This window comes from Heterocephalus glaber, unplaced genomic scaffold (assembly GCF_053883595.1).
Source record: "Heterocephalus glaber isolate CG9 unplaced genomic scaffold, H.glaber_assembly_v1.0 deba00000942, whole genome shotgun sequence".
Classification (NCBI taxonomy): domain Eukaryota; kingdom Metazoa; phylum Chordata; class Mammalia; order Rodentia; family Bathyergidae; genus Heterocephalus; species Heterocephalus glaber.
Window position 1 is genome coordinate 3,908,398 of NW_028258174.1, and position 27,470 is coordinate 3,935,867.

General features: G+C 40.0%; 1 protein-coding gene and 1 pseudogene across 3 annotated transcripts; one reads left to right on the top strand and one right to left on the bottom strand.

Annotated features, from left to right (window-relative positions):
• The first annotated feature begins 5,800 nt into the window (after positions 1 to 5,800).
• LOC101714194 (mortality factor 4-like protein 1) lies at positions 5,801 to 14,011 on the top strand (annotated as a pseudogene). Its single transcript, XR_015450314.1, has 2 exons — positions 5,801 to 6,706; positions 6,751 to 14,011. The product of XR_015450314.1 is annotated as a mortality factor 4-like protein 1 (transcript).
• Positions 13,656 to 27,072, bottom strand: Cd164 (CD164 molecule). Of its 2 annotated transcripts, none has more exons than XM_004873964.4 (6): positions 26,460 to 27,072; positions 23,844 to 23,930; positions 22,175 to 22,255; positions 20,605 to 20,640; positions 17,217 to 17,267; positions 13,656 to 16,229 (listed from the first exon to the last, which is right to left on the bottom strand). In XM_004873964.4, the coding sequence occupies exons 1-6, from the start codon at positions 26,647 to 26,649 to the stop codon at positions 16,063 to 16,065; spliced, it is 612 nt and encodes a 203-aa protein (XP_004874021.1). In that variant the 5' UTR covers positions 26,650 to 27,072; the 3' UTR covers positions 13,656 to 16,062. The 2 variants fall into 2 exon arrangements, with proteins under 2 accessions (XP_004874021.1, XP_021107195.1); XM_021251536.2 differs by lacking the exon at positions 26,460 to 27,072 and adding an exon at positions 25,889 to 26,403.
• Between the last annotated feature and the right edge of the window lie 398 nt (positions 27,073 to 27,470).

Sequence of the window (27,470 nt, forward strand, 5' to 3'; positions counted from 1 at the left end):
GTTATTCAGAGGAGTGTGGGTAAATCATGGATAGGAAGAGCCACACTAGTGGCACTATACTGCAAAGCTATGTGAATTGCTTTGTAGTAGAGCAACCTGTTCATGGTGGCTGGGAAGCAAGAAAAGAGAAGAGTCTTGCCTCCCAAGATCCTCTTCAAAGTCACAGCCCCAATGACTGGACTTCCTTCCTCTAGGCCCACCTCTGAAAAGTTCAACTACCAGGGGCTGGGGATTTAGCTCAGTGGTTCCACCACCTGCCCTGTAAGTGCAAGGACATCCCCAGTACCAAAAAAAAAAGTTCAACTACCTTCCAATAGCACCATGAGTTTGGCACTAAGCTTTTTGTTTGTTTGTTTTTATTTGTTTGTTTGTGGTACCGGGGATCAAACTCAGGACCTTGTACTTGCAAGGCAGGCTTGGTGCCACTGAGCTAAATCCCCAGCCTGGCACTAAGCTTTTTAACACATGGGCCTGTGGAGTACACTTATCTAAACCATAGCACTCTATCTCTGGCCTTCAAAGACTCATGTTCATCTCATAATACAAAATGCAGTCTGCGTTAGCCAGTTTTCTGTCACTGTTAACAAATATCTGAGATAAGCCAGCCATGGTTTCAGCACTTTCAGTCTATGGCCACTTAGCTCTGACACTTTGGGCCTGTAGCAGCACAGTATATCATGGTAGAAACACATGGTGAAGATCTGCTCACCCTACGGCAGCAAGGAAGCAGGGAAGGAGGTGAGGTACCCAAAATCTCTGTGAAAGGCATGCCCCCAGTGACCTAACTTCCTTCAAGTAGACTGCACTTCTAAAGGCTTCATCATCTCCCACAGTGTGATTTTTTTTTTTTTTTTGAGACGGTCTCACTGTGTAGTTCAGGTTGGGTTTGAGCTCACTATGTAGTGCAGGTTGGCCTTGAAATCACAGCAATCCTCTTGCCTCTGCTTCCAGAGTGCAGAGGCATGTGGCACCACATCCAGCCCAAAGTATGAGTGTTAATCCTCATTTGTTAACTTGGATTAAGTAACATTTAGTAGATGGGCCGGGGATTTAGCTCAGTGGCGCTGCTGCCTGCCTTGCAAATGAAAGGTCCTGAGTTCAATCCCTGGTAACCCCCTCCCCCCAAAAAAGAAAAGAAACATCTAGTAGATTAGTAAAGTATGTTCCTGATGTGTCTAGGTGGGTCATGGAGACCATGTTCTGCTCCCAGTTGCCATGAACAAGGCAGCTTTGCTTTGCCATATCCTTCCACAGTATTTCTGTCTTGGGAGCCTACCAACCATGTACTGAATCTCCTGAAACTGTAAGCTAAATTAAACCTTTCCTCTTTTTTTTTTTTTTTTTGATACTGGGGATTGAACTCAGGTCCTTGCGCTTGCGCAGCAGGCAGCAAAACCACTAAGCTAAATCCCCAGCCCAAACCTTTCCTCTTTTAAGTTGTGTCAGGTATTTAGGTCCAGCAACTGGAAAGCTATTACAAAAAATAGGTACCAGGAGCAAGACGTGGTGGCACATGCCTGTAATCCCAGCACTCTGAAGGCTGAGGCAGGAGGATTGCCTCAAGTTCGAGGCCAGCCTGGGCTACATAGTGAGCTCAAGGCCAGCCTGAACTATATAGGGAGACCCTGTCTCAAAAATTAAAAATTGGTACCAGGAGGGGGGTCATTACTGTCATTGTCACTGTAGCTGACAACATGGTTTAGTAGCCTTTGGAGCTGATTTATGAGAGGACTTTAAAAAAGTAGACTAGAAAGCCATAGAATACTGTAAACAGAACTTGATGGGTGCCAGGGATGTAGCTCAGCAGCACAGAGCCTCCCTGGCAAGTGTGAGGTCCTGGGTTCAATCCCCGATACAAAAAAAAAAAAAGAACTTGATGGGTGATTCTGGTCAAAGCTCAGAAGACCAAGATGCTGATAGGAATGTGGACAGCAAAGGCTGGGCTCAGGAGTTTTAGTTGGGAAGAAGGGTTCCATTGGTAGTTGGACTAGAGGGCATGTGTGTTACATTCTGGCAGAAAATTTGTCTGCATGTTGCCCATGTCCTGAGACTTTGCAGGAGACTGAAACTGAGGATGGTGGATTAATCTGGCAGAGAAAATCTCAAAATAGCCCAACATTCATGCTGTGGTGTGGTTATTCCTGGCTGCTTTTAGCCACATTTATAGAGAATCAGGGGCAAAAGGCAGAGCAGAAAAATTTGGAAAACTTAAGTTTTGGCCCAGGAGGAACCATGAGTAAAGTTGGGGCCAAAGGAAGTATGGCTGCCAAAAAGATTAGCACCATTAAAAAGAAACCAAATACTTTGTACAGAGCAGAAATACATTTTGATGGCATCTCAGGAATCATCAATACCCCACCCATTGCAGACTCAAGGGTACAAAAGTCTCAAGTTTCTTTAGAAGAGAGTTCCTAGGACCTATGTTTGAAAAGATTCATTTTCATCCTGTTCAGTAATGCAGGCACTCAGGGGCCTGTCTAGGGCTTCCACTGACAGCAGACTTAGGCATCATTCACCTGATGCCGATTTTACTGGCACACAAAATTCAAGAGTAGTGAGGTCAGGGAGCTTTCATCCAGATTTCAAAAGAAGACCTTGCGGGCCAGGCAAGGAGCCCCTAAGGGGGGCAGTGTGTGAAGCTGTGGAAATGAAGGCAATGGTGCAGTGAAGACCCCTGGAGGTTAGAGATGCCATGCACATAGAATGTCTCCAAGAAAAGCTGCAGTCCAAGAGCAGAGCTAGCCCAAGAGAGAGTCTATTAGGAGCTGCAATCAGCAAGGCTATAGGGGTGGGGCCACTGTAGACCTCACATCTCACCATGTGCCCCAAATGTCAGACATGGAATTATAGGATTTAATGTTTGCCTTGCTGGGTTTTGGTCTTGCTTTGGTCCAATTCTTTTCTATCTCATTCTCTCTTTTGGAATGGAAATATTTACCCTGTGCCATTGTACCTTAAGATTGTTACATTATTTTTCCAGAGGTTCACAACTAAGCATTCACCTGAGTCTCAGAAGAAATGGACTTTTCACAAATGCTGGAACTATTGAGACTCTGAGGAAGTGATTATCATGTTTCTGGTTGTGCATGGGATAGTTGTATCATGTTAGGTAGAATTATATAAACTTGCTATTGTATTTGGAGATTAAATACGTGTAAGAAGATATGTTTGGGTAAGAAATTGACAAGAGATGAACTGTGATTGTTAATCCTGATTTGTCAATTTTATTGGATTAAGAAATGCCTAGATTAGTAAACCATGCTCCACGATGTGTTGGGGTGGGTCACAGAGGCATGACCTTGGGTGTTATTTATGGTTCCTAGCCCGTTCTACTTTGGTGCTGTTCCCCTGCTCTGAACCCTTGCCACCATGAACAAAGCAGCTTTGCTTTGCCACACCCTTCCACCCCAATGTTTCTGCCTTCGAGCTTGCTGACCATGTACTGAATCTCCTGAAATCATGAACTAAACTAAATCTTTCATCCTTTAAACTGTATCAGGTATTGTGTCCAGCAACAAGAAAACTAATACACAACAGTACCACAAACTGTCAACCAAGACTATGGCATATGGGCTTTGGGGAATATTTAAAATCTTAATTGTAATACAGTCCATCTCTAAGTCTTAACCACTCCAGCATTGTTCAAAAGTCAAATTCAAAATCTCCTCCAAGTGAGGGGCAGAAAGAAAAGGACAAGAAAAAAACTGAAAATTGCTGGGTGTGGTGGCACATGCCTGTAATCCCAGCACTTGGGAGGCTGAGGCAGGAGGATCACAGCAAGTTTGAAGCCAGCCTGGGCTACACAGTGAGTTCAGGACTGGCCTGAACTACAAAGGAAAACCCTGCCTCAAAAAACAAAAAATACAAAACAAAAAAAAGTGAAAATAGAAGGAAAAAATGGAAACAAAGCTTTTGTACATAGGGAGGGGAGGGGGTTTGAGGGGGGAATGGGATAAAATAAAATAAAATTTAATTTAAAAACAAAAAAACAGGGGCCAGGGATTTAGCTCAGTGGTTTCGCCGCCTGCTGCACAAGCGCAAGGACCTGAGTTTGATCCCCAGTACCAAAACAAAACAAAACAAAAGTACCAAAAAACAAAAAAACAAAGTTTCCTCCAAGCCTCAGGGCAAACTCAGTTGTAAGACCCTACAAAATTCAAAAAGGAAAAAAAAAAAGAAAAAAAATTAAAATTAAAATAAATAAATAAACCTCAAAAAAAGTGCCGGGGATTTAGCTCAGTGGTTCTGCTGCCTGCCTCACAAGCGCAAGGTCCAGAGTTCAATCCCTGGTACCGGGGGTGGGGGGGACTCCAAAAGAAAATTACATACTTCTAGACCCAGGGATTTAGCTCAGTGGTACTGCCACCTTTCCTCGAAAGTGCAAGGTTCTGAGTTCGATCCCTGGTACCACAAAAAAATAAAATTTGATCTGAAAATTACATACTTCTATATATACTTCTAATATAAATACTCCTAATATACTGTATGTAATATACAATTAAATATTCCTAATATACAATTATACACTTCTAATATACTTCTTGGGGCAGGCATAGGGCAAATATTCCCATTCCAAACTGAAGAATAGTGGGGATAGAAAGAAAGGATTGAACATAAGCTAGATCAAAACCCAACAGAGCAAACATTAAATCCCAAACCTCCATGCCTGGATCCAGTGACAGAATGTGGGCTCATAAGGGCTTGAGGAACGCTGTCCCTATGGCCTTGCTGGCTACAGCCCATATAGCCATCTTGGGCTAGCTCTGATCTGCTGCCTGTAGCCTCCCTTGACAGACCTTCCATGATCCTGGGATCTCTAACTTCCTTGGATTTCCACTGAAGCCTTTGCCTTCATTTACACAGCTTCATTATGCACTTCCCTGTTAGGGGCTACTTGCAGGAACTCTAAACCTGCCACACACTGCCTGGCTTCCCAGGTTTCCTTTGAAGTCTCAGTAGAACCCCATAACTCTTGCATTCTGCATGGCTACAAAACCAGCCTCACATGAACAATACCAAGGTTTGATGCCAGCATGAGCTCTACTGGAGACTGATGAAGCCACAGATGTAATATAATAGTCTGAGTGCCTTGATGGCCAAACACAAAGGAACAATTTCCAGGGAAATAATTCTCTAATTAGCCCTGTGCCAGCAGGGTGCCCTGAGGTTCTCTTTTCAAATGTTAAGTTTTTGGATCAAGTTTATAATTTTATATCTATGAGCCTGCGACAGAGCCTTGCTGATTTCTGAGATACCCTCTATTCCTAATGTCCCATTGCTGTGACTGTACCTGACCGTGTGGTTTAGGAGTTTTTGGAGCTAGCTTGTGGGAAGTTTGGAAAGGTTTGGAGATGCGGACTAAAGAAGTAGAGCTGGAACGCCTTAGGCTGTTCTGTATGGGAGATTCTGGTCAGAGCTCAGAAGACCAGAAAGCCAATAAAGACCAGGCTTGGGAGGTTTCTGCTGGGAAAAACTGCATTGGCTGCTGCACTCCAGACAATGTGTGTTATACCTTGGCAGAAAGTTTGTCTGCATTTTGCTCAGGTCCAGAGACCTTACCTGAGACTGAGATTAAGGGCTGTGGACCAATTAATCTCACAGAAGAAATTTCAAGGCAGTCTGTTAAGGCTGTGCCATGGCTGCTGTTGGGGGCTTTCAGCCAGATCTATGTTGAGAATTAATAGCGAAGAGTAGAGTGGCTGTGCCTGATGGCGCATCTGATGCTAGCTCAGGTGGGGTAGAGAGTAGGGGCGGTAGTCGGGGGGGGGTGGGGTGGGTGGGAGAAGGAGGCGGCAAATCACTTACAAACGGCACCTATGCAGGACCCGAAGCCCAAGTTCCAGGAGGGTGAACGAGTACTGTGCTTTCATGGGCCTCTTCTTTATGAAGCAAAGTGTGTAAAGGTTGCCATAAAGGACAAACAAGTAAAATACTTTATACATTACAGTGATTGGAATAAAAATTGGGACGCTGGGGCCGGGGATTTAGCTCAGTGGTATTGCCGCCTGCTGCACAAGTCCAAGGACCCGAGTTCGATCCTCAGTACCAAAAAAAAAAAAAAAATTGCGATGAATGGGTTCCAGAAAGCAGAGTACTCAAATATGTGGACTCCAATCTTCAGAAACAGCGAGAACTTCAAAAAGCCAATCAGGAGCAATATGCAGAGGGGAAGATGAGAGGGGCTGCTCCAGGAAAGAAGACATCTGGTCTGCAACAGAAAAATGTTGAAGCGAAAACAAAAAAGAACAAACAAAAAACCCCTGGTAATGGAGATGGTGGCGGTACCAGTGAGACACTGCAGCCTCCTCAGAAGAAGAGGGCCTGGGTAGATCCTACTGTTGAAAATGAAGAAACATTTATGAACAGAGTTGAAGTTAAAGTAAAGATCCCTGAAGAGCTAAAACCATGGCTTGTTGATGACTGGGACTTAATTACCAGACAGAAGCAGCTCTTTTACCTTCCTGCCAAGAATGTGGATTCCATTCTAGAGGACTATGCAAATTATAAGAAATCTTGGGAAAACATGGATAAAAAGGAGTATGCTGTTAATGGGGTTGTAGCAGGGATAAAAGAATTCTTCAGTGTGATGCTGGGCACTCAGCCCCTCTACAAATCTGAGAGACCACAGTGCACTGAGATCCTTGCTGGTCACCCTGATACACCTACGTCCCAGGTGTACGGAGCCCCACATCTACTGAGATTATTTGTATGAATTGGAGTGATATATCACTTCTTGGCCTTTTGGCTAAGATCAAGTAAATTGGAACGATGTGGGCCTACACATCTCTGGACGAGAAGAGCCTTGCTTTATTACTGGGTATCTTCATGATTTCCTTAAGCATCTGGTGAAGAATTCAGCAACTTTGTTTAGTGTCAGTGATTATGAAGTGGCCCCTTCTGAGTGCCACCCGAAAACAGTGTGAGGCGCTCTCACCCATGTTTGGATCTCTGTCAACACATTTTTGTTCCTAGTCCTTCTCTTGTACAAATGATGTACTTTGAAGATATTAGTGTACAACAGAGTTGTTTGTTTTGATTTTAAACAGAGAAAATAAAAGGGGTTGCAGCTTTTTTCATTTCAAAGTTGCTACCAGTGCATTCAATGATGGACAACAAAGACATGGTGTAGTGTTTTATTGCCTAGCTGACAAAGCTGCTTTTGAATGCTGGTGGTTGTATTCCTTTGACACTACACACTTTTATAATACGTGTTACTGTTAGATGACAAAATGCTCTGATTCCTAGTGCCAAAGGTCCAATTCAGTGTATATAACTGAACACACTCATCCATTTATGCTTTTTTTTAAATGGCGCCTAAAGAGCCCATCCTTTGCAAGTCATCCATGTCTTTCCTTAGGCATTTTCTCTTTGCTCAAATTGCTGAAGAAAGGTGAATTGTTTCATGGTTTTTGTATTTGTCTAATGCACATTTTAACATGATAGATGCAATGCATTGTGTAGCTACAGTTTTCTGGAAAAGTCAATCTTTTAGGAATTGTTTTTCTGATCTTCCGTAATTTTTTCTTTAAATTTAAAAAAAAAAAAAAAAAAAGCAAAGCACCCAGCAGAATGATTTAAAACATTTTAAATTTGACCAGAAAGGAAGCGCCAGTGAAGCTGTGGACTGCAAAGACAGAACAGGGGAGATCTTGATTGCTGAGAAGGAACAGGAGAATAGAAAAGATGGCCTGAGGGCATCACAACAAGCAGCAGGACTCAACCCTTTGCAGCCTCAAAATGGCAAAAGTGACTTTGCTTTGAGAGGAAAGCACCAGAACACCATGTTCCAGAATGGCAGTAGCCTAGATAATTTGTCCCTTGGGATTGGGTTGAGAGTGCTCAGTGATCCAGGCACTCAACCCCTACAGCCAAGAGAGAAGAAACCCTGGTTACTACTGCTCTAGCTGGCAGCAAACCCGGGTATCAACCACGTGGTGCTGGTTTTAGGCACATGCAAAATGAAAGAGCTGTGAGGTCAGAAAAGCTTCTACCCAGATTTCAAAAGAAGGCCTGGGAGGGCAGGCAGTGTGCCCGAGTGGGCAGTGGGTGAAGATGTGAGTGTGAAGCCAAAGGTGCAGTGGAGACCCTAGGAGTTTGGAGAAGCCAGGAACGTGGATCCTCTGAGGAAAACGGAGGGAGCAGAACTAGCCCAAGAGAGAAGCCTTGGAAGCAACAACTGTCTGCAGTGCAGTAGGGGCCAAGCCACTCAAGCCCTTTGGAGTTTACAACTTACCACAGATTGCTGGGGATGCTGGAAGTAGAACTGTGGGATTTAATGTTTGCCCTGCTGGATTTTGGACTTGCTTTGGTCCCATTCCTTTGCATCCCTATTTGTAACTTTTGGAATGGAAATGTCCATCTATTGAATGTTAAAAGTATTTAACTTTCTTTCATTTGCACAGGGGCTTGCAGCTAAGAGTTTGCCTTAAATCTCAGAAGAGACTTTGGACTTGGACTTTTCAGCAATGCTGAAACTGCTAACTTTGGCATACAGACTGGCAACTCTTGGAAATGGACTAAATGCGCTTTTTTGCATAAAAGGATAAGCATGAGTCTTTGGGGGGCCTGGGGCTGAATATTATGGCTTGTGTTTAGATGTCCCCACAAAGCCTCCTGCTTTCTCAGAGGTGGCTGAATCTAGGTTGTGTGACTGACTCATGGTGGGGCTAGGGCCCACGACACTAGGATTAAGGGTGTGAGTGCTACCTACCCCAACTGGTCTAAGATAAAAGGGGCTCTGTTAAGGTCTCTTGTTGCCTCTGCTATGTTCTGTGGCCATGACCTGTTGCCCCTCAGTCATGTGCCCCTCTGCCTTGGAGCCAGACAACTATGAACTGAAACCTCTACACCTGTGGGCTAAATAAACCTTTCCCCCTTTAGCTCTGGGTGTTGAGTATTTTGACTCAGCAACCAGAAAAGAAACTAACACATATCCCAATGCAAAGTAGTTTTGTGTTTTTGTTTTTTCGAGACAGGGTCTTGCAGTGTAGTTGAGGCTGGTCTTGAACTCATTATGTAGCCCAGACTGGCCTCGAACTCACAGCAATTCTCCTGCTTCAACCCCCCAAGTGTTTGGATCACAGGTGTGTGCCACACCTGCCTTTAGATGGCTTTTTTTTGGTACTAGGTATCGAACATGGGACCCTGCACTTTTGAAGCAGGCGACAGAACCACTGAGCTAAATCCCCAGCCCTAGATGGCTTTTTAATGGCCATAACCACTTTAGTAAATGCACCCTCAATGGCAACACCTTTACATGTGCTCCTCCTCTTCCCAAACTGCAAGTTTTCCAATTTTTTCCTCTGTTCTTGCTTCTCACGGTAAATGGAGCTAAAAGCAGCCAATAATACTCATCTTACTGCCTGAATGTCGTGCTGCCTTGACATTTTCTCTGCCAGAGAAACTAGTCCATCACCTTTAAGGTCTGCCCCCCAAACCCTCAGGACATGGCAAAATGTAGTCAAATTTCTTTGCCACAGAATAAAAATGCTGGCCTTCAGTTCAGTTCCCTATACTTATTTTGATCTGAAACCTCATGAAAATAACATTTACTGTCTTCATTTTGTTAGCACCATGGTCTTTGGCTTCACCAGAATTGCCCACTTAGCTCCACTGATAGCACCCTAGATTTTCTCTAATCTGCTTCTCCAAACTTTTCCAAACTCCTCCTGCATACCAAATCCAAAGGCTCATGCACATCATCTCAGGTAGTCATAGCAACAATCCCATTTCTCAGTACCAATTTTCTGTTTGTCAGCATCGCATTACTCCAACAAAATGCCTGAGATAATCAAGTTAAAGGAGCAAAGGTTTATTCTGGCTCAGTTTCAAACATCTAAGTCCATGGCCAGTTGGCGTCATTGCCTTTGGGCCCATGGTGAGCCAATACACCATGGCGGAAGTGCTCGGCAGGAAAGCTGCCCACAACCATGGCAGCCAGAAGAGGATGAGGAGGGGCTGGGGGTCCCAATATCCTCTTCAAGGACAAGCCTCCAATGACTGGAGGTCACAATTAGGCCCACCTCTTAATAGCCCCACCACCTCCCAGTAGTAAGTAACATGAGTGGGGACCAAGCTTTTAAAGCAATATGCAAACACAGTGTATGGTCACATACACTAACTTGGAAATGTCTCCTAGGAGAAAAGGAGTGAATAGAATTCACAACAGCCAAATGGAAACAACCTGAGTTTTCAGTAATGAATGAACAAAGAAAATATGGTACAGATCTATAATGGAATACTATTCAGATATAAAGAATATCTTGCCATTTGCAACACACTTTGGAAATCACTGTTACATGAAGTCAGGGACAGAAAGATAAGTACTGTATGCATGATCTCACTCATGTGGAATCTAAAAGTTGATCTCTCAGAAGTTGCAAGTGGAATGGTGGTTAGCAGAGGAATGAAAGGGGGCCAAAACAAGGGCTGATGAGTACTGTGTTGCAGATAAAGTTCTGGTGCTATGTTGCACAGTAGGGTGACTGAATAGCAACTACAGTGGAACCTTACTTTACGAACACTGTTTGCAAACTAAGTTCACAAACAGAAAGGTTTGGCAAAAATTTTTTAAATCTTTTTTTCCAGTACTGGAGATTGAATTCAGGACCTTGCGCTTGCCAGGCAGGTGTGGCACCACTGAGCCACATCCTTGGCCCTAAAATTTTGTTTGCAAACTGCATCAGGTGACAAACATGACCATAGCCATCTTTCCCACACAAACACAAATGTGGCCATCTTTTCCAAACTCACAGAACAAATTAAATTCGTGAACCAAGGTACCACTGTATATACTATTTAAAAAAGCTAGAATTCAGTGTTCTTACCATAAATGTTTAAGTAGACTGTTCACTGATTTAAACATTATAGAACATATACATCTATTGAAACATGAGTCATTAATATATAAAATTTTGTTAAAAATGAAATTTTTTCAAAGAATGAAAAGCCAAGGAAAAAATGTGCACCTGTTGTGGCAACAGACCGCTGAATATCTTACTGGGGGAAAAAGAATCCTGCAGGATATTCTTGTGTAAAAAAATCCCTCTCACTTATTTTATAAAGATATATAGCTATGTATATATAGTTACAAGAGGCATGAGTATCAAGCCAGTTTCAGGAATTACTTTCAAAAAGTAGAAGAGGACAAAGGGACTAGAGATGTTTAAAGCAGATGTACACCTTATCTATAACATTTTTAAAAATGAAGGTTAACAAATGTATTGATGTATTGCTTGAAACTGAAAATTGAGACATTAAAATTCCTGTCTTGAACTTTTGTCTTCTGGCAAAGATGAAGAGACTAGATTTATTCTGAAGCATGCTGAGGATTTAGCTGGTGGTTCTGCCGCCTGTCTCAAAATCACAAGGTCCAGAGTTAAATCCCTGGTACCAAAAATAAATAAATAAATAAATAAATAAAATAAATCTGAAGCAAATAAAAAGGACAAAATGTATAGAGTGGTTTTTCAATACATGGGTATTAGGCAAAGAAAGAACAGTGATCTCTGAAAGACAAGAAACATTGCCCCAGCTCCCTGCCTAGAATTTTCAGGTCTTGGTGGAGGGAGTAGAAACCCAGACAGAGCTAAATGGAATTCTTTAGTTAAGGAGGAGCTGAAAATCAAGGGAGATCAAGGTAGCTAGAGTTCCTGTGGTAGAGGACCAGAGATGCAGAAACAACTCCAGAAATATGCGGGAAGCCCTCAAGCAAAGGGCCATGCATGAGGAAACTATCTGAGGAAAAGGTTTAGAGGAAGCAGTACCTGGGGCTCACACAAGGTTAGGATTAGTCTGCTCTACAAGTCCACTCAAGATAGTTTATAATTTAAAGGGCACTGCATCCAGGAAGGTCTTACTTCAGCCCTAGAACAAATGCTATCCTTACCTCACTAAGCTGCAAAGGCCCAAAAAGGATCAAACTGTCTTCCAGTAACTATGTCTCAGAACATATTCAAGGGTATTTACAGCAGGGCTGGATTTAGCTCAGTGGTGCCACTGCCTGCCTCGCAAGCTCAAGGTCCTGTGTTCGATCCCCGGTAGCAAAATTAAAAAAAAAAAAAAGTATTTACAGCAATACAAAAAAATCCAGCACCCACCAAAACAATTTACATCTTGTATCCAGTAAGAAATTACCAAGCATACAAAGAAGGAAAATATGACCCATCCTGGGCAGAAATAAATCAACCAACAGAAACTTACCCAGATGTTATTATTAGCAGATATGGACATTAAAAATTCTTACTTTTCTAAGCTACAAAATGATTCTGTATGTAGACATAAAAGATGTAAGACCCCCAAATGAACATAAATGACATCTGAAATGAAAAACAGAGACTGACAGATAATAGAACTGATCTAAAACAAACTGAAGATTTTGTGAAAAAAACCCAAAAAAACCCAATGCATTCATTGAAGGACAGTGGATAAATTTCTGTAAGCTGTCTAACTGTACCACTCAACAGGGCACAGGGGAGTTACCCCCCCCATACACACTATTCAAATTGAAGACTGGGTGGAAATTTTCCAAATGTGATGAAAAGGACAGATCCAAGCACAAAAAATGAGGAAATACCATAGTACATCATGATCAGTTTAACACCAGTAATCAATAAAACAGCAGAGACAACTAGACATGTCTAGTAGATATGTCCACAGCAGATATGTCATAGAACACAAGAGGAGCAAGAAGACAATGGATCAACATTTTTCAGGCACTGAAAGTCAACCTAGAATTCTACAGTCAATGAAAATCTTTCTAAATCAAAGTGTAAACTAATGTCTGTAAGAAACATAACTGTTTTTGCATTTTAAACAAAACACAAATTAGGGGGGGAAAGTGTACACACACACCCAAAGAATTCAATAGCTGTACCAAAAAGTAACAAAACAGTAGACCTTTCTAAAACTGTTAAAGTGAAAATGGAAGTCCTCCGGAAAGGAAAATACTAGTAGCAATAAGCATGTTAAGTAATGCACAGGTAATGGTTAAAGGACAGTATACAGGTAAACATATAGGACGTCTCATCTAGAAAACCAATTTTGCACCTTATTCTTATCATAGTAACTCTCTACAATGTTTTAGGTAACTTGGTACAGTTTTATATAATATTTAGCAAACAACCATATATAAGGCTAATATGAAACCGAAAGTAGATAATTTCTAAGGCAAATCATTAAGTTCACCATTGCAGGGGAATAGTTAAATATACAATGTAATTTTGCCCACAACCTGGCCCAATAGAACCAGATTTCATGTGGTAGCATGTGGTAGTAGATACGGGTAACAAGTACTCTAAACAGAAGCCCAGTTTTATTTCACATGTACTTTGAACTAAAAAGGCAGGAAGCCACAATTAAGATTTCAGAAATATAAAAACAGAACAGTATTCTTATAAATTCTTGCTCAACTTCAGCTTGACTTCTATTCATTTGTGGCATCAACTTACATGTCACTCCCATCCTCCTTCCAACTGTCAATCTTGGGCTCTGTTCCCCACTGATTAATTCACACCTTAGTTACCATATGTTGGCTTAGAAGAGCAGTAACGATAGTAGACACTCCACCCCCAAATAAGACTAGTGAAGCAAATCCAATAGGGTTAAAATTCATAATTAAAATACTACAACACACCAGTCAATAAAGAATAGGCTAATTCAATAAACATGTAGATTTATTTTAAATCATTTTGGTACATGATACAGATCGGTTTTGAAGTTTTTAACGAACTGAAATAGAAACTTCTAAATACAGCAGTATCTGCCTGTGCATTAAGAATCTGTAAGGTAAAATAAGGTATCTGACAATATCAGCATGAACAAATCAGATGAAAAATCTGAAAAGGTTTCTAATATACCTTCTGGATTAAAACCCAAAAATCATTAATGGCTCAAGATACATTGCTAAAAGGAAGGGACAAAAAGAAAAGAGGGTGTGAATTCTGTTGCAAGAGCGCATTAGACTTGCAAAATCTAACTTCATATGGTTTTGTTGTTAGAGAAGTGCTCAAAATTACAGAAGCTTCCATTTATTTCCACAAAATTTCCTACATGTGTTGACAATAACGTGTGGCAACCAATTCCTATCCAGGTAAGTGACAATTATACCACTGCAGCTCATTTTTGCCACCTTGTGAGGATGGAAATTCTGTGTATTTTCAAATGAATCTTACAGCACTCACCAAATACTACCAGCCATGGCACCATAATAAATTTTGTGACATACCTAAAATATTACTAATGGAAACACAAAATTGTGAGGTAAGCCTAGCCTTTTCCAAAAATCTTTGAAGCCAGAGATTTAAACAATTAAGGCACTTGAAAACATTAGGTGTATGTACAAATGTGCAAGTAAAACAAACTTTAGCTGTTTAACTGTATCAGCAATGACAAAGAAACAGTAACTCTTCATTTTGAGAACCTTTAATATAATCACCTAAATATAAGGAGTTTCAGTTTATGAAATGAACCAAAGCAATCATTTTCTACTATAAAATGCTGAAAACCAAGTGCTAAACTCAGCTACTATAGGCTAAAGAGAAAAAAAAAGACTTAGAAAACAAAAGCCTGTTTTAAACTAATTAAGGCCTCTGAACTAATCCAATGTATCAAAGGCAAAGAAGGAACTCCTAAAACTAAGAAAATTAGTGCTTGATAAATGACAGAAACAATGCTTATTGTTCTATAGATACTGAAATCAAGGAGAAAGTCAAAAAAAAATGACAAAGCACAATCTATCCAGGGTAATCATTAAAAATCTAACCTGATCAAAAACCCAGAGATTTTTTTTTTTTTTTTTTTGAGAAAGGGCCTTACTCTGTAGTTCAGGCTGGCCCCAAACACAAGATCCTCCTTGCCTCTCCTCCCAAAGCCAGGCGTGCCCCACCATGCCTGGTTTTAAACCCATAGGTTTTGTGAAATTACACTGGTCACATTTGCTCTGGAAACTGAAGATGATGTCTCATTTAAAGATCTAATAAATGATTCTAAAACTTATTTTGTTAGACCCTCATAAAAGTTATTTTCCAGGAAAGCTTGGGAGAAATCTTTTCAAAGTATAATAGTATTAGGATATCTTTTTTAAGTACAAAAAAAAAGTTACCTAATCAGCTTTCTCTCTTTTTTCAATAGCCCTAAGAAAAATGTTGGAAGGTTCAAAATATGAAGGCTTTCACCTTTGTATAATATTCTTCAGCTTAACTTTCTCAGCTATGAAACAAAATTGTTTTTAATTAAATATTAACAGTATATCTAGAAGCAGGTTTACTATTGCTTACTTCAACAGTATATCCTCTGAACCTTTACCTTCCTTAACGTAAAAGAACAAATCACAAACATTTTAAGTTACAGCCTACCTTTCAGTCTGTCTTTTAAGGCACTGTTCTTTATATTCTCAACGACATAAGGTGCTTTACAAGTATGAACAAGAACTCATTATACATTAATGATTTGTATCCTTTCCATTCATTTAAGTCTGGAATGTAATTCCCTATGTAGCAACTTATTTCTAATGTAGAAAAAAACAACTTATTGAGCAAAAAATTTTATAAGGATACAGTTTAGTACTAATAGATTAATTCCACTTTTGAAATGCTAGCCAAAAATCCACCCAACTGATGCTTGTTTGGCACACTTCTCAATTCTGGCCACCGAGTAACATCTTGGAGAGTTAGGATGAAAATAATGCAGCTTTCAGACTTTAAGATGACTAAATTTAATCTGCTAAGAGTCAAGAGGTTTTGTCTGCACAGGATAACATTTTCCATTACTTACAGAAAGTTATATTTGGCATGTCAAGAAAAGAAACATATTCCCACAGCAGCAGCCATTTAAAATAAAAGAAGACAGCTCCAAGGATTCATGCAGAATATTTAAATAATCCTTTTAGCAAAACGGTTTAACTGATTTTTCTTCAGGAACAATGCTCCAAAATATCCTATGCATCCTTTGTAAATTTAAAGATCCTGGAATAGCGTCTTCCACGTGGGACTTCTTGAAAGACTATTTTGGCTTCAGTGAGTTACACAAATGAATTGCCAGTCATCATTAATTTAATAGGTCCATTTACAGAGTATGGTAATTTCGTTCTTTAGATTTGCAGAATTTATAAAGAAAGAAAATTACAGCCTGTACACCCAAGACAAGGACAATTCCTCCAATGAAACTGGCTGCATCAAAGGTAGACTTCCGTACAGGTTCTAAGGTTGGAGTCAAAGTGGTATTTGCTGCACCTGGTAAGACAAAAGTAACAATCCTTAATAAGTCTCATGATCCTCTATTGCAATTTCAAGACCCTCTTGATTCTATTTTGCCATGCGTATGTCTATAAAATAAGTCTTTACAGCTAGATTTCATCCACAGTTAAGGAAAATAACCATTTATCATTCTTCATCTTATCTAGTGATATCAAATGGTCAATGAGGCTATAATGCGTCAAATATGAAGATGATAGAAAAATATTTTTCTGGGATAAAAATTGTGCCCAAGAAATTTATCAAGCACTTTAAAAATATGCAGTGATTTTGTTAAGCTGAGTCAATGTATTAAAAATTAATGACATTTAAATTATACTACACAAATAATAACAATTTTTCAAGTTACAAAACACTCAATTTATAAACTTTCACAGGTGTACTGTATAACTCACTGTCAGATATGAATGAATCAGACTTAGCAGCATTCTCCTGGAACAAACTCATTTGTAAGTCCAGTACTTACTGCAACCTGAAATGCTAACTTACAATTTCAACAAGAAAAATAACTTAAGTAGCACTGTCAGTTAATTTTGGATATTAAAAAGTATTACCAAGTCATAAGGGAAAACAACATGAAAATTAGAATTTCAAGGAGTAAAATGTTTCAAGGGAAAAATACTAAAAAAGAAACATCAATTTCATAAAAAGTATTTAATAGAAGTATTAAATTTTTTCTCAGTAGAATATGAAACAATAACCAGCTTTAAGATTAATTACAACTGGGATGGGCCAGGGATTTAGCTCAGTGGTCTATTGTTTCTGCTTGCCTGGCATGTGCTAGTTCAATCTCTAGCTACTATTATTGCTTAAATAGCTTACCACCTTGATCCCCTAAGTATCAACTCAAAACTGAGTCTCAGTCCACACACATTCATGAATAAAACTGGAACCTGATGAAGAATCACTAAAAGGCAACAATGTACATACACTCTACATGCTATTAATTTAAAAAGCCTCAATTACCTGTTGTGGTAACTGTGGTAGAAGAAGGGGAAGGCGGAGTTGTGGTTTTAGCTGGAATTAAAAAACAAAATGTATTTAAAGCCTTGAGTTTCTAACTTCCCAGTTCTCTAACATTACCTTTTAAAAATAATGCTACCAACTTTAACATGTTTTCAATATTTCAGAGAACAGTATCTATACATCCAAGAATAATGGCTTTTAAGTGTATTTTTAAATATTCAGCACCTATAAAATTATATTTAAGGGCCAGGGATTCAGCTCAGTGGCGGCACACCTGCCTCACAAGCACAAGGTCCTGAGTTTGATCCCTGGTACAAAAAAAAAAGAAAAAAAAAAACCCCAACAAAAGAAAAACCCCTAAAATTACATTTAAGATCTGACTGTAGAGGCTGGGGATTTAGCTCAGTGGCGCCGCGCCTGCCTCGCAAGCACAAGGTCCTGAGTTTGATCCCCAGTCAGTTTGATCTGACTATAAAAAAAAAATCTATGTATACATTCAGATAGTTTGCAAAAAAGTAGAGAAGGGCAAAAATGGCAAGTTCTTTTACAAACAGAGTAAAAGACAAAACCTGTTAAGTCATAAAAGAAACAATTACGACATAGTATTTCTTATGTGGGTATCAGATTTGCCTGTGTTCTCCACTTCAAGGTTTGTAAACTTTCCTTGTAAGGGCCGTCAGTAAATATTTCAGTCTTTGTGTACTGAGCAAAGGAAAAGCAGCCAAAGACAAATAAATTTTATGCAAATAAATGGGAATAGCATATTAAGAATGAGTAGCTTGTCCCAGGGATAAAGTTACCTCAATGTAGATGGCAAGAGCCTACAGTTGGGCAATAGTGTACCAGTTTGAAGAAGCCAAAAAACTGATGACATTTCTTAAAGTGCGAGAAGAATTAGTTTAAATGTAAACTAATTTTAGGAACTGACGCACTCTACTAAAAGGAACTTCAGAAACTATTCATGTCTATTACGCCAAGTGTAATCTGTAAGGTTTCTCATGCCAGTACTTGAAAGGAAGGATTTATAGATACTTTTATATTTCTTAGAGTCAAATGACCAAAGAGCTACTAAATGATTTCAAAGTTTGCTGGACCATTTGAGAAAGGTTTAAGAAACTGTCCTTAAAATTAGGGTTCAGTTTTCTGAAACACTTATGAACCCTCCTTCTAGGCAAGGGGCTACAGAGGTGCTGGCTCAGTTTCCTTATCATGTTCCAGGAAGTAATTAGGTCAGGCTTCATAGTAGAGGGGCCTCACAGTAGAGGGGCTTCACTACAAAGATGTGCATACTAGGGTGGGCAGCTAGGGATGATCAGGGGAAAGATAAAGATTAAGTACACAAAGCTTATATTCTTATAAAAAATGTAAGGTGTTACACTGTTTCAGAAAATGGGATTTGATGGCTTAACAAGTTGGCAACAAATACTTCTGTTTAAAGTACTTAACTGAAATATAAGGCATTTTGCAATTTTCTTACCTTTATATTTTCTTTATATTATTTATATTTTTTATTTATATATATATATTTTATTTATATATTTATTATTTATATTATTTATATTTTACCTTTATATTTTACCTTTATATTTTCTTACCTTTGTCCTAAGAGGAAAAATTTCATGAATATGGAAACTCTTTTTGGTACCAGCATTCTATTGTTTGGCACAGATAAGTAAGGCAGTACCAGGGATACAATTCAGGGCCTTCTCACTGAGCTACATGCCTACGCCACTTTTAAGTTTTTGAGACAAGGCCTCACTAAGTCTCTAAATTGACTCAGCGAGCTTCAACTTGTGATCTTCCTGCTTCAACCTGGGATTACAGGCCACTGCATCCACCATGATTCTTAGACTTCTGACTCTCAGAGCACCAAGACTAAATCCTGTTAGCGATTTAAAACAATCAACATTAAAATTTCAAGCATCTTCCAAATTCCACTAATATAGGAAGTTCTGTACTGTAACAGTAATTATACTCCAAAAGCTGGCTTTGAGACACCTTTAAGACACAGAATGTCATTGCAAAGTAGAGCTACAAAGACTAGGATTCTCCTACAGGCAAACTGCCCTTATTCTAAGGTTACCAGGATCCTAGGAGGCTAAGGTATTCTTATTTTTAGAGTAAACAGGGAGCTTAATGCTATTTCTGAAAGATCTGATCAGACTCCTGTTAGGACTGGTACTACCAAGAGAATACTGATGGATATATTCACATGTTTGTAGCTTTTCCGATCTGTTTTGGTACTGGGGATCGAACTCCGGTCCTTGAGCTTGTGCAGCAGGTGGCGAAACCACTGAGCTAAATCCCCGGCCCCCAATCTGCTTTGAGCAATGCTATTCATACTTTTTTCATCTTGCTTTTCACTGAACAGTTCTCATTCCTCTAAGCCATAAACATCTTATCACAGGACTGAAACATACAACATACAACCCTTTAAGGTTTTTATTGTTTGTATTAAGGGTATATTCAGTGTAACCAAAAAACCTATAGAACTTTTCACATTAAACATATCAAGTTTTTGATCTTAAACCACTATTACCAATTTTGAAATGTTAGGGGGAAAATTAATTCTAGCACACAGACAGGAAGGGCTAGATACATGCAAATAGGTTTAAAGGACTTGAGCATTGTTGTGTTGGTGCTGCAGTCACTACTAAGCCTTAGTCATGTCCTCTGACCTACAAATTGTTTGAATGATCCTATCAGCAGTAACAAATATTACCTAACTGTACAAACAAGAAAACAATGTGTAAAGAGTATCACAATCTTACAATAAGGAAGAAAATAATCTAAAGGTATATAAGCATATCATTTAGTTTCATAAAAAGCGTATTTAGGGCCGGGGATTTAGCTCAGTGGCACTGCACCTGCCTCACAAGCCCAAGGTCCTGAATTTAATCCCCAGTACCAAAAAAAAAAGCATATTTAGATCTAGAAATATATATATGGGAGGGGGACAATGACTAGACAAAGACCAGAAGAGATCACTAAAAATACTTTGAACCCCTGGATGACAAAAATTATAATTTCCTTTGTGCTTCTCTATCTCCCCAAAATTTACACATCCATAAAGAGCCAAGGATTTATGGCACCGCACCTGCCTGGCAAGCACAAGGTCCTGAGTTCAATTCCCGGTACAAAAAAAAAGTAGTCTATAAATTCAATGTACAAAGTTGTATCAAATCTGCTGAGATTCACTGATTGTGAAACACTGGGGTTACAGGTCAGTGTTACAGTGTATTTAATTATTGTAAAGTGTAAAGTAATTACTGTGGTCCAAGGCCAAAGTCTCTAAAAATCTTTAAAATTACACTCTTAGGTACTGAATGAAAAAAAAGCTTTAAAATCCTGAAAGATCAAGGAAGAAGAGTCAATCGTCTTGAATTACCTGTTGTATTGGTTGGTACTGGAGGAGGAGGCGGCACTATTGAAAAACAAAACAATATACATCAAAACAGTCTGAAGCATCAATACCTGTAACACTATTTCACAACCTGCAATCATGAGTACTACTTTCATAATGCTTACAATGTTAAGTACTACCTTTAGAAGAGAGTGACAGATGCCTCACCAAATACCAGTTTCCCTGCTACTTTACAAATGGATTCACCAAATTTCAGTGACACTTCCCTTCCCCTAAGACAGGTATTTCTTAGCCTCACTTGCAGCTAAGTAGCCATGGGTAACTTCTAACAAGCATCCTTACCATAAATGTGGGCCTCCATTTTTCCCTACTAGCAGGAAAAATCAAGGTGATAGCTAGAACACAAGCATCCACCTTGGACAGGAAGGTCAAAGCTATTTTTGAGAAATGATACAGTGGAAACCTAAAGGGGGTCTGAATCTGTAATGGTTGTAGAGTTACAGCTCTAGATTTCTACTTGTACTCTAGCCCAGATTTCTTCATTCGAGGGAGAAGTAAATTTATCCACTGCTTAAAAGTAACTAATTTGGGGGGTTATGTTCTTTACAGTCAAAACAAATTCTAACTGTTATATCACCAAAGCAGTATTAAACCAAGGTCTGGCTAGTTTTTCTTTTTCAGTACTGGAGATCAAACTCCGGACCCTGCGCTTTCAAGGCAGGCAGCAGAACCACTAAGCTAAATCACCACCCCATAGTTTTTCTAATACTCATTAAAAATGTTTGTTCATGTAAAACCAATGTGGGTTATAAGGACTCTACATAGGGTAAGCTCATCTAACATTAATAAAATCCCTAGTTACAAAGTTCATATTGGGATGGGGAAATCCTCACGAAAATTAAAGTCAAAAGTAGTCTGTGAAGGTTACTGACACCCTGCAAAAATCTTTTACTCTATTCAATTATCATCTATGTGTCAAATTAAGAGTTTGACTTACTCATCCATAATCTCATTAGAAAAATCAGCTGTTTCAACTAGACGCTTTAATGATATGCAGCACAAAATGTAAGAGTAATCAAGTTCCTCAAATTAAAGTTTAAAAAGTAGATAAACACAGCTGTTTACTTAGCCATAACATGAACTAGGCTAGGGACTAAAATGTGACCATCACCAATATCATAACTAGAATTTGTTAGAACAAGGTTGTCTAGGCCTGCAATATACAAGTACAGGTAGGGGCCGGGGATTTAGCTCAGTGGTTCTGGCGCCTGCCTCTCAAGCACAAGGTCCTGAGTTCAATCCCCGGTACCAAAAAAAAAAAAAAAAACAAGTACAGGTCTAAATGCCAGTATAGTCCTGGAAAGTCAGGAGATGGAAGTATCTACACTTACAGCACTCCACATTTAGTGTAAGTAAATCACTAAACCAAGCTTCAACATATCAACCTTTTATCAATCAATATGAATGTTATTCCTATTTATAACAAGATTAGAATTACACCAATGTTTCAAAGAAAACACTGAAACACAGCTTTGAGGCAACGATTTTTCTCATTCTGTGGCTATTTTCCCCAGCCGCCAACATGAAAACTTACCAGAACACGAGGAAATGTTGTTCACCATGCTACAATTACTAACGCTTACTGTTGAATTATCAGAACAGTAGCTCTTACTTGCTATGGAAAAAAAGAGACAAACATCAATCACTCATTTATATTATCAGTTTGTTACTAAGCTCAAGAACAGCTTCTAAAACAGAATCAAACTCCAACATAAATACTTTAGAAGTCCACAAATACTGGTCAAGTATTCCTTTTCCCATTGTCTTGGAGATACTACATGTGAACCCTCCAAATTTTATCCTTCTAAAATCTAAATGAAACATTCAGATCTTAAGAATTATGCTATAACTATTATACCACCAACAAAGGCAGCCAGAAATCTATACAAGAAGGTGGAATCAGTAAGAAGTGATCAAGATCTTTTAATAAAGGCTTAAGGATTAGTAAACATAGGAAGTGCCCTCTAGCAGTAGTAGATTATGTGTTGCAAATTTTCTGGCTCTAGTCTTTTATACCTTCTAAAACAGCTTCCTGGATAGGCAGCCCAGAAGGAAGAGTAAGGGGAGGCTGGGGCAGGAAGATTTCAAGTTTGTGCCTAGCCCAGGCCTGGAGTTCAATCCACTATACCACCCACCCCTCAAAAAAAGAGTAAGGGAAGAGCATTCCCCAACTAATCTTTTTTTAAAAAAATAATATTTATGACCTCCTGTATATTTATCTCTTTCTTTCTCTTTTGGTACTGTGGATCGAACTTCCCCAACTAATCTTAAAATAGAACACCCAATCTTCAAAATTTGCCAACTCTTATATACTACCATATAAAGTGAGAGCACGCACCCTTAAGTTCCATTTTATGATCTAAAAAAGTAAAACAAAATGTAAATTTAACCCCAAGTTAATACTTTTGTTTTCAAGAGTCTTTCTAGAACCTTTAATTTTCACTGGGGAATAAAGAAACTTAACACACAACTTCTTCTTTATTTTAAAAAATCCAAATAGGGCCGGGGATTCAGCTCAGTGGTTCCAGCGCCTGCCTTGCAAGCACAAGGTCCTGAGTTCGATCCCCGGTACCAAAAATTTAAATTAAAAAAAACCCAAATAGACTTTTGCTACTAAGAAAAAAAAATCTGACCATCTTACATTCAGAAATTTATGGTGTAATCTTATAATTCTAACAATAATCTTATCCACGCTTCAACGTACCTCCATCTAGCTCTTTATCCCTCAGTATGTTTTAAAATTTAAAACCGCAAGAGTCAACTCTCCTTTCCTATTCCTCCACTGTATCTAAGCATCCAACAAAAATTTCATAAGGTCTCTTTATGTACTGTAGTTCATCTTGCAGGACAGAAGACAGTTAAAACATCTCAGTTTTCAAAGGAAAATTATATGTTATTTCACAGCTAATTCCAGCATATTAACACATCTTAAACCTTACAAAAATCTAAAATCTCTTCTTTGGAAACTTATTGTGTGGTAATCACCAAGTCTAAGAAATCTTAAAAGAAGGGGGGATGGAAGACAAGAGATTTACAGGGCAGTGTTAAACCACTGACATTTTAAAGTACTACATTTGAAAAAAGTAATGCACAGTATCTTACTCTACAGAATTTTCAAATATTCACGAAAACCGTTAGTTGTTTTTTTAAAAAAAGTAACAATTCTGTACTCTCAAAATTACAGCAAGCCCAAAATTTCTTACCTTCTTTACATTCTATCCAATAGCAAGTAGTATTAGCAATACTTGAATTAGAACAGGAAAAACAGCTTTTGTGGTTTTCACAGGTTTCTGGGGAGAAAATTTATTAGATCTATGAGTTGGTATCTCATTTGAGTTTGTTCTAATTACCTCTTTTGAACAATAAGCATTATATACAGTACCAAAATTAGTTAAATCAGAGAAAGGATAAAACTTTATAAACTGGTTTACTAAGAAACGAATTATAAACTATAAAGCCATACATAAAAACTTAGTAGGCAAGTTCAGTACTTGGAGGTCCCTATCAAATAATCCTTTCACACAGGGCAACTATTTGAAAGATACCTAGAGCTATTTGGTTTCTTAAGGCATTTTAAAGTGTCCCTAGAAGATAAAAACATTGGGGAAAAGGCTATGATCAAGACTACAGCCAGAAGAATCACTGCCCATCAAATGAAACCCAAGACTTTTTAAACATAAAAAAATTTTTTATTACAGGTTAAATTCAAACTCTGATGTTGCATTCTGAAAATGAGTTAATTTCCCAGAGATTCAGGGCTCTCCACAACTGGAAACATCTAAAAGGGCCACATTTATACATGTACATGTAAATTTAACTTTGTGGTGTTTTTTTTTTTTTGTACCGGGGATTGAACTCAGGTCCTTGTGCTTGTGCAGCAGGCAGCGAAACCACTGAGCCCCCGGCCCAATGTACATGTAAATTTAACACGCTTGCGAGGTGTTTGCAAATAGTTTGGGCCACATGGTCCATAAACAAGAACCCAAATAGGGCTAATTAGAATTTAATGTTTAGACAAATGAATAATCTATAGAATTGAGCTCTGTTCATGTTTCTAAAGCTAAATGCTTCCAACATTCTCATATGCTTTCTTTCCCCTTGCCTAAAGTTCTGCAGAAGTGTTTTACTTCAATAATTTTATTATTAGGATTTATTGAACACTAGAGCATGTACAGTATCTTGGGGCAGAAGGGGGATCACAAAATAGAAATAAAGTCTTCAGATTTTATGCTACCCATTTAAAACCTTTGATACTAGATGAAGGTGTAGCACAGTGAATGCTATTTACAATGAACTGAACTTGCTAAGTACTTTTCAGACCGCGGCTTATTCAACTATGATTTCCAGAAAATACAAATTATCTCCTTTGCTTTACTTTGTGTAAAATACAAATTATCTCCTTTGCTTTTACTTTAAGTACACAAAGGCAATTAACTTAGTATATTTCCAAGCCTCTTTTAAAGCAACAAACCACACACTACAATTCTGAGGAAACTGAGAAATAAGCAGAAGACAAAAAATATTCTGCTCTATTACCTTAAACATGGCGTGGTTGGAATTCCCATTAATACATTACAATTTACTTTCTTCCTGAAAAATATTTAAATTTTACCATCTTTCTGAACGTAACTAAAAATATTAAGTTTAGGGCAGGGGATTTAGCTCAGTGGTACTGTGCCTGCCTCACAAGTGGAAGGTTCTCAGTTTGATCACTGTACCAAAAAAAAAAAAAAAATTTAAGTTTATCGAGCATACTATTTAAAATTTATAAAACACCAACTAGGGAAAACAGTTCGATCAGCAGGAGAAAAATGTCACCGTAAGTCAATACACTGCAGCAATCCTTCGGTTAAGGAGTCAAGTTTCTTACCCATTATTAACTAGAATGAGCAATGATACAAAACAAATTAAACATCTAGTATTTTTTTGCTTTATTACCTCGTTTGTTTTCTCTCGAGTTGTCACAGCACATTCCAATTTCAGGCTTAAAATCTTTGTATATCTTACCCAAACCTACTCTACTGCAGTTTAACAAAAGTTGTATTCTTTGATAGAGTTTTTGAAAATCGACACAGCTGGGTTCCAACCCAACTCCATGGCCGACTGAACTCAGAACACAGGCCTCGAGAGCGTTCCCTTATCTCTGTCTCCATCTTTCTCCTAGTTTCACCACTCATTTTCCAGTTTCGCCTCAAATATTGGGAGATACTAAGTACGGGCGTGGGTATTTTTCTTTCCTCGTACATACCATACAACGTGAAGTTTTCACTAACCACATGTTGAAATCTCAGAGAGATCCCATGTCCATGTGCAAAATCGGTCATGACACTGCAAGCGACTTCACTTCCCTAACCGAAGTCGGAGACAGTAGCGCTCTTCAGTCTTTAAGTTTCTCTTTCCCCCTTTCGCCACTTCCGGGAAGGTCTCCCTCCGCCGAGGCCCGGGGTGGATGAACCACTGGCCCCGGGGAGGGGGAAGTTAGGTCTCCTCGCCAACTTCGGAGAGCGTCGCCTCGCCTCATCACTAAGCCCAAGACTGACGCCGCGGGAGAAAGCCACGTCCCCACTCGCCACCCTACAGCGAGACTGAGCTACCGGGCACTTTTAAAAGGCTCCCCCGCGTGCACAGCCCCGTCGTCCACGGCGGCCCGAACGCCACAAGGGCTCGCCCTCCCCTTCCCGCCCGGCGCTCCTCGCTGGCCGGGACGCCATGTTGCGGGACTTGCCACCACCCGCGCGTCTGCCTGGCCTCGCGCGCCCCGGAAGAGTGCGGCTCAGCCGGGCGCGCGGAAGCGGGAAGCCCGTAGGGCCGGCTCCCACCTGGTGTTGGGATGGTTGGCGACGGGGTAGACGTCACAGTCGTCAAGACAATCTTAGTGGGCACCAAAGTCGTGTTTGCTGTCCCGGTTGGGGTCGCGGTGACGTTGGGGTTTACAGAGAGCGCATTCTGCAGGCAGAGCGCAGCCAGGCAGGTGGCGGCCCAAAGGAGCAGGCGGGAGACCCCCGACATCGTGTCCTCGGCGCTGGTTTCTGGGCGAGAGCCGCTGCGCACTACGTTCCGTTCGTGCCTCCGCCCGTTGCGGCACCGCCTCCAAGATTTCGCTCCCCCGCGGGAGCGCGCAGGGGTCACGTGAGGGGCTCGGGCCAGAGGCGTGTGGAGCGATGTTTAGAAGGGGCGGGGCGCAGGCGAGACCAACGGGAGTTCTTTGGGGGGACCAAGGACATCCAGAGGAAAACTCAGGGCGACAGTGCTACAGAGAAAAAGCGTTCCATGCGATGCAAATTATTTTCTTTGCCCTCAGAATACCACACAGGACGCGACGCAACTGTTCTCGGTCTCTTTTTTGCTGTAGAGAAGTCCTCATCTTGTCTTGATTGGAACAGTCCACTTGCCGGCGCCTGCGGCGGCCGCCTGAGCGCCTGGGTAGGCCCTGGTTCGGTGAACCCACGTGACTGCAGGGCGGCTCCTCCCGGGCCGGGGCGGAAGTTGCTTCCGTGCCCGGCACCACCTAGCAAGAGCTAAGTTTGTCCCTTGTTGCGGCGTTCCCAGAGTGCTTATGTCTCTCCTCAGGGGAGCCACGCTTTCTTCCTGGAAGATCACTTTTGTTGGCCGTGACCCTATTACGGGACTTCTCGGGGTAATGGAGGCTGGACTATTCGGCTAAGAAATTTTGTTCTGCCGCCCACCTAGAGCAACTGGTTGTACTCTTTTCAATTGATATTTCAAACAGCAGTGGGTCCGTCTCATTGCAATCAGTCAGAATCAAAGGCCGTACCCCCGTCGTTCCTCCGTCCCCATCGCGCGGGTGTGGAAATGGAAATTTAGGAGAT

What these genes read in the sequence shown, in the direction of transcription:
- Cd164 (XM_004873964.4), bottom strand. Translation starts at nt 26,649, where the DNA reads ATGTCGGGGGTCTCCCGCCTGCTCCTTTGGGCCGCCACCTGCCTGGCT. An exon ending in AGTACCAACCAATACAACAG is followed by an intron (nt 17,268 to 20,604) that starts GTAATTCAAGAC and finishes TTTTAATTCCAG; the next exon opens with CTAAAACCACAACTCCGCCT. An exon ending in TACCACAGTTACCACAACAG is followed by an intron (nt 16,230 to 17,216) that starts GTAATTGAGGCT and finishes TTGTCTTACCAG; the next exon opens with GTGCAGCAAATACCACTTTG.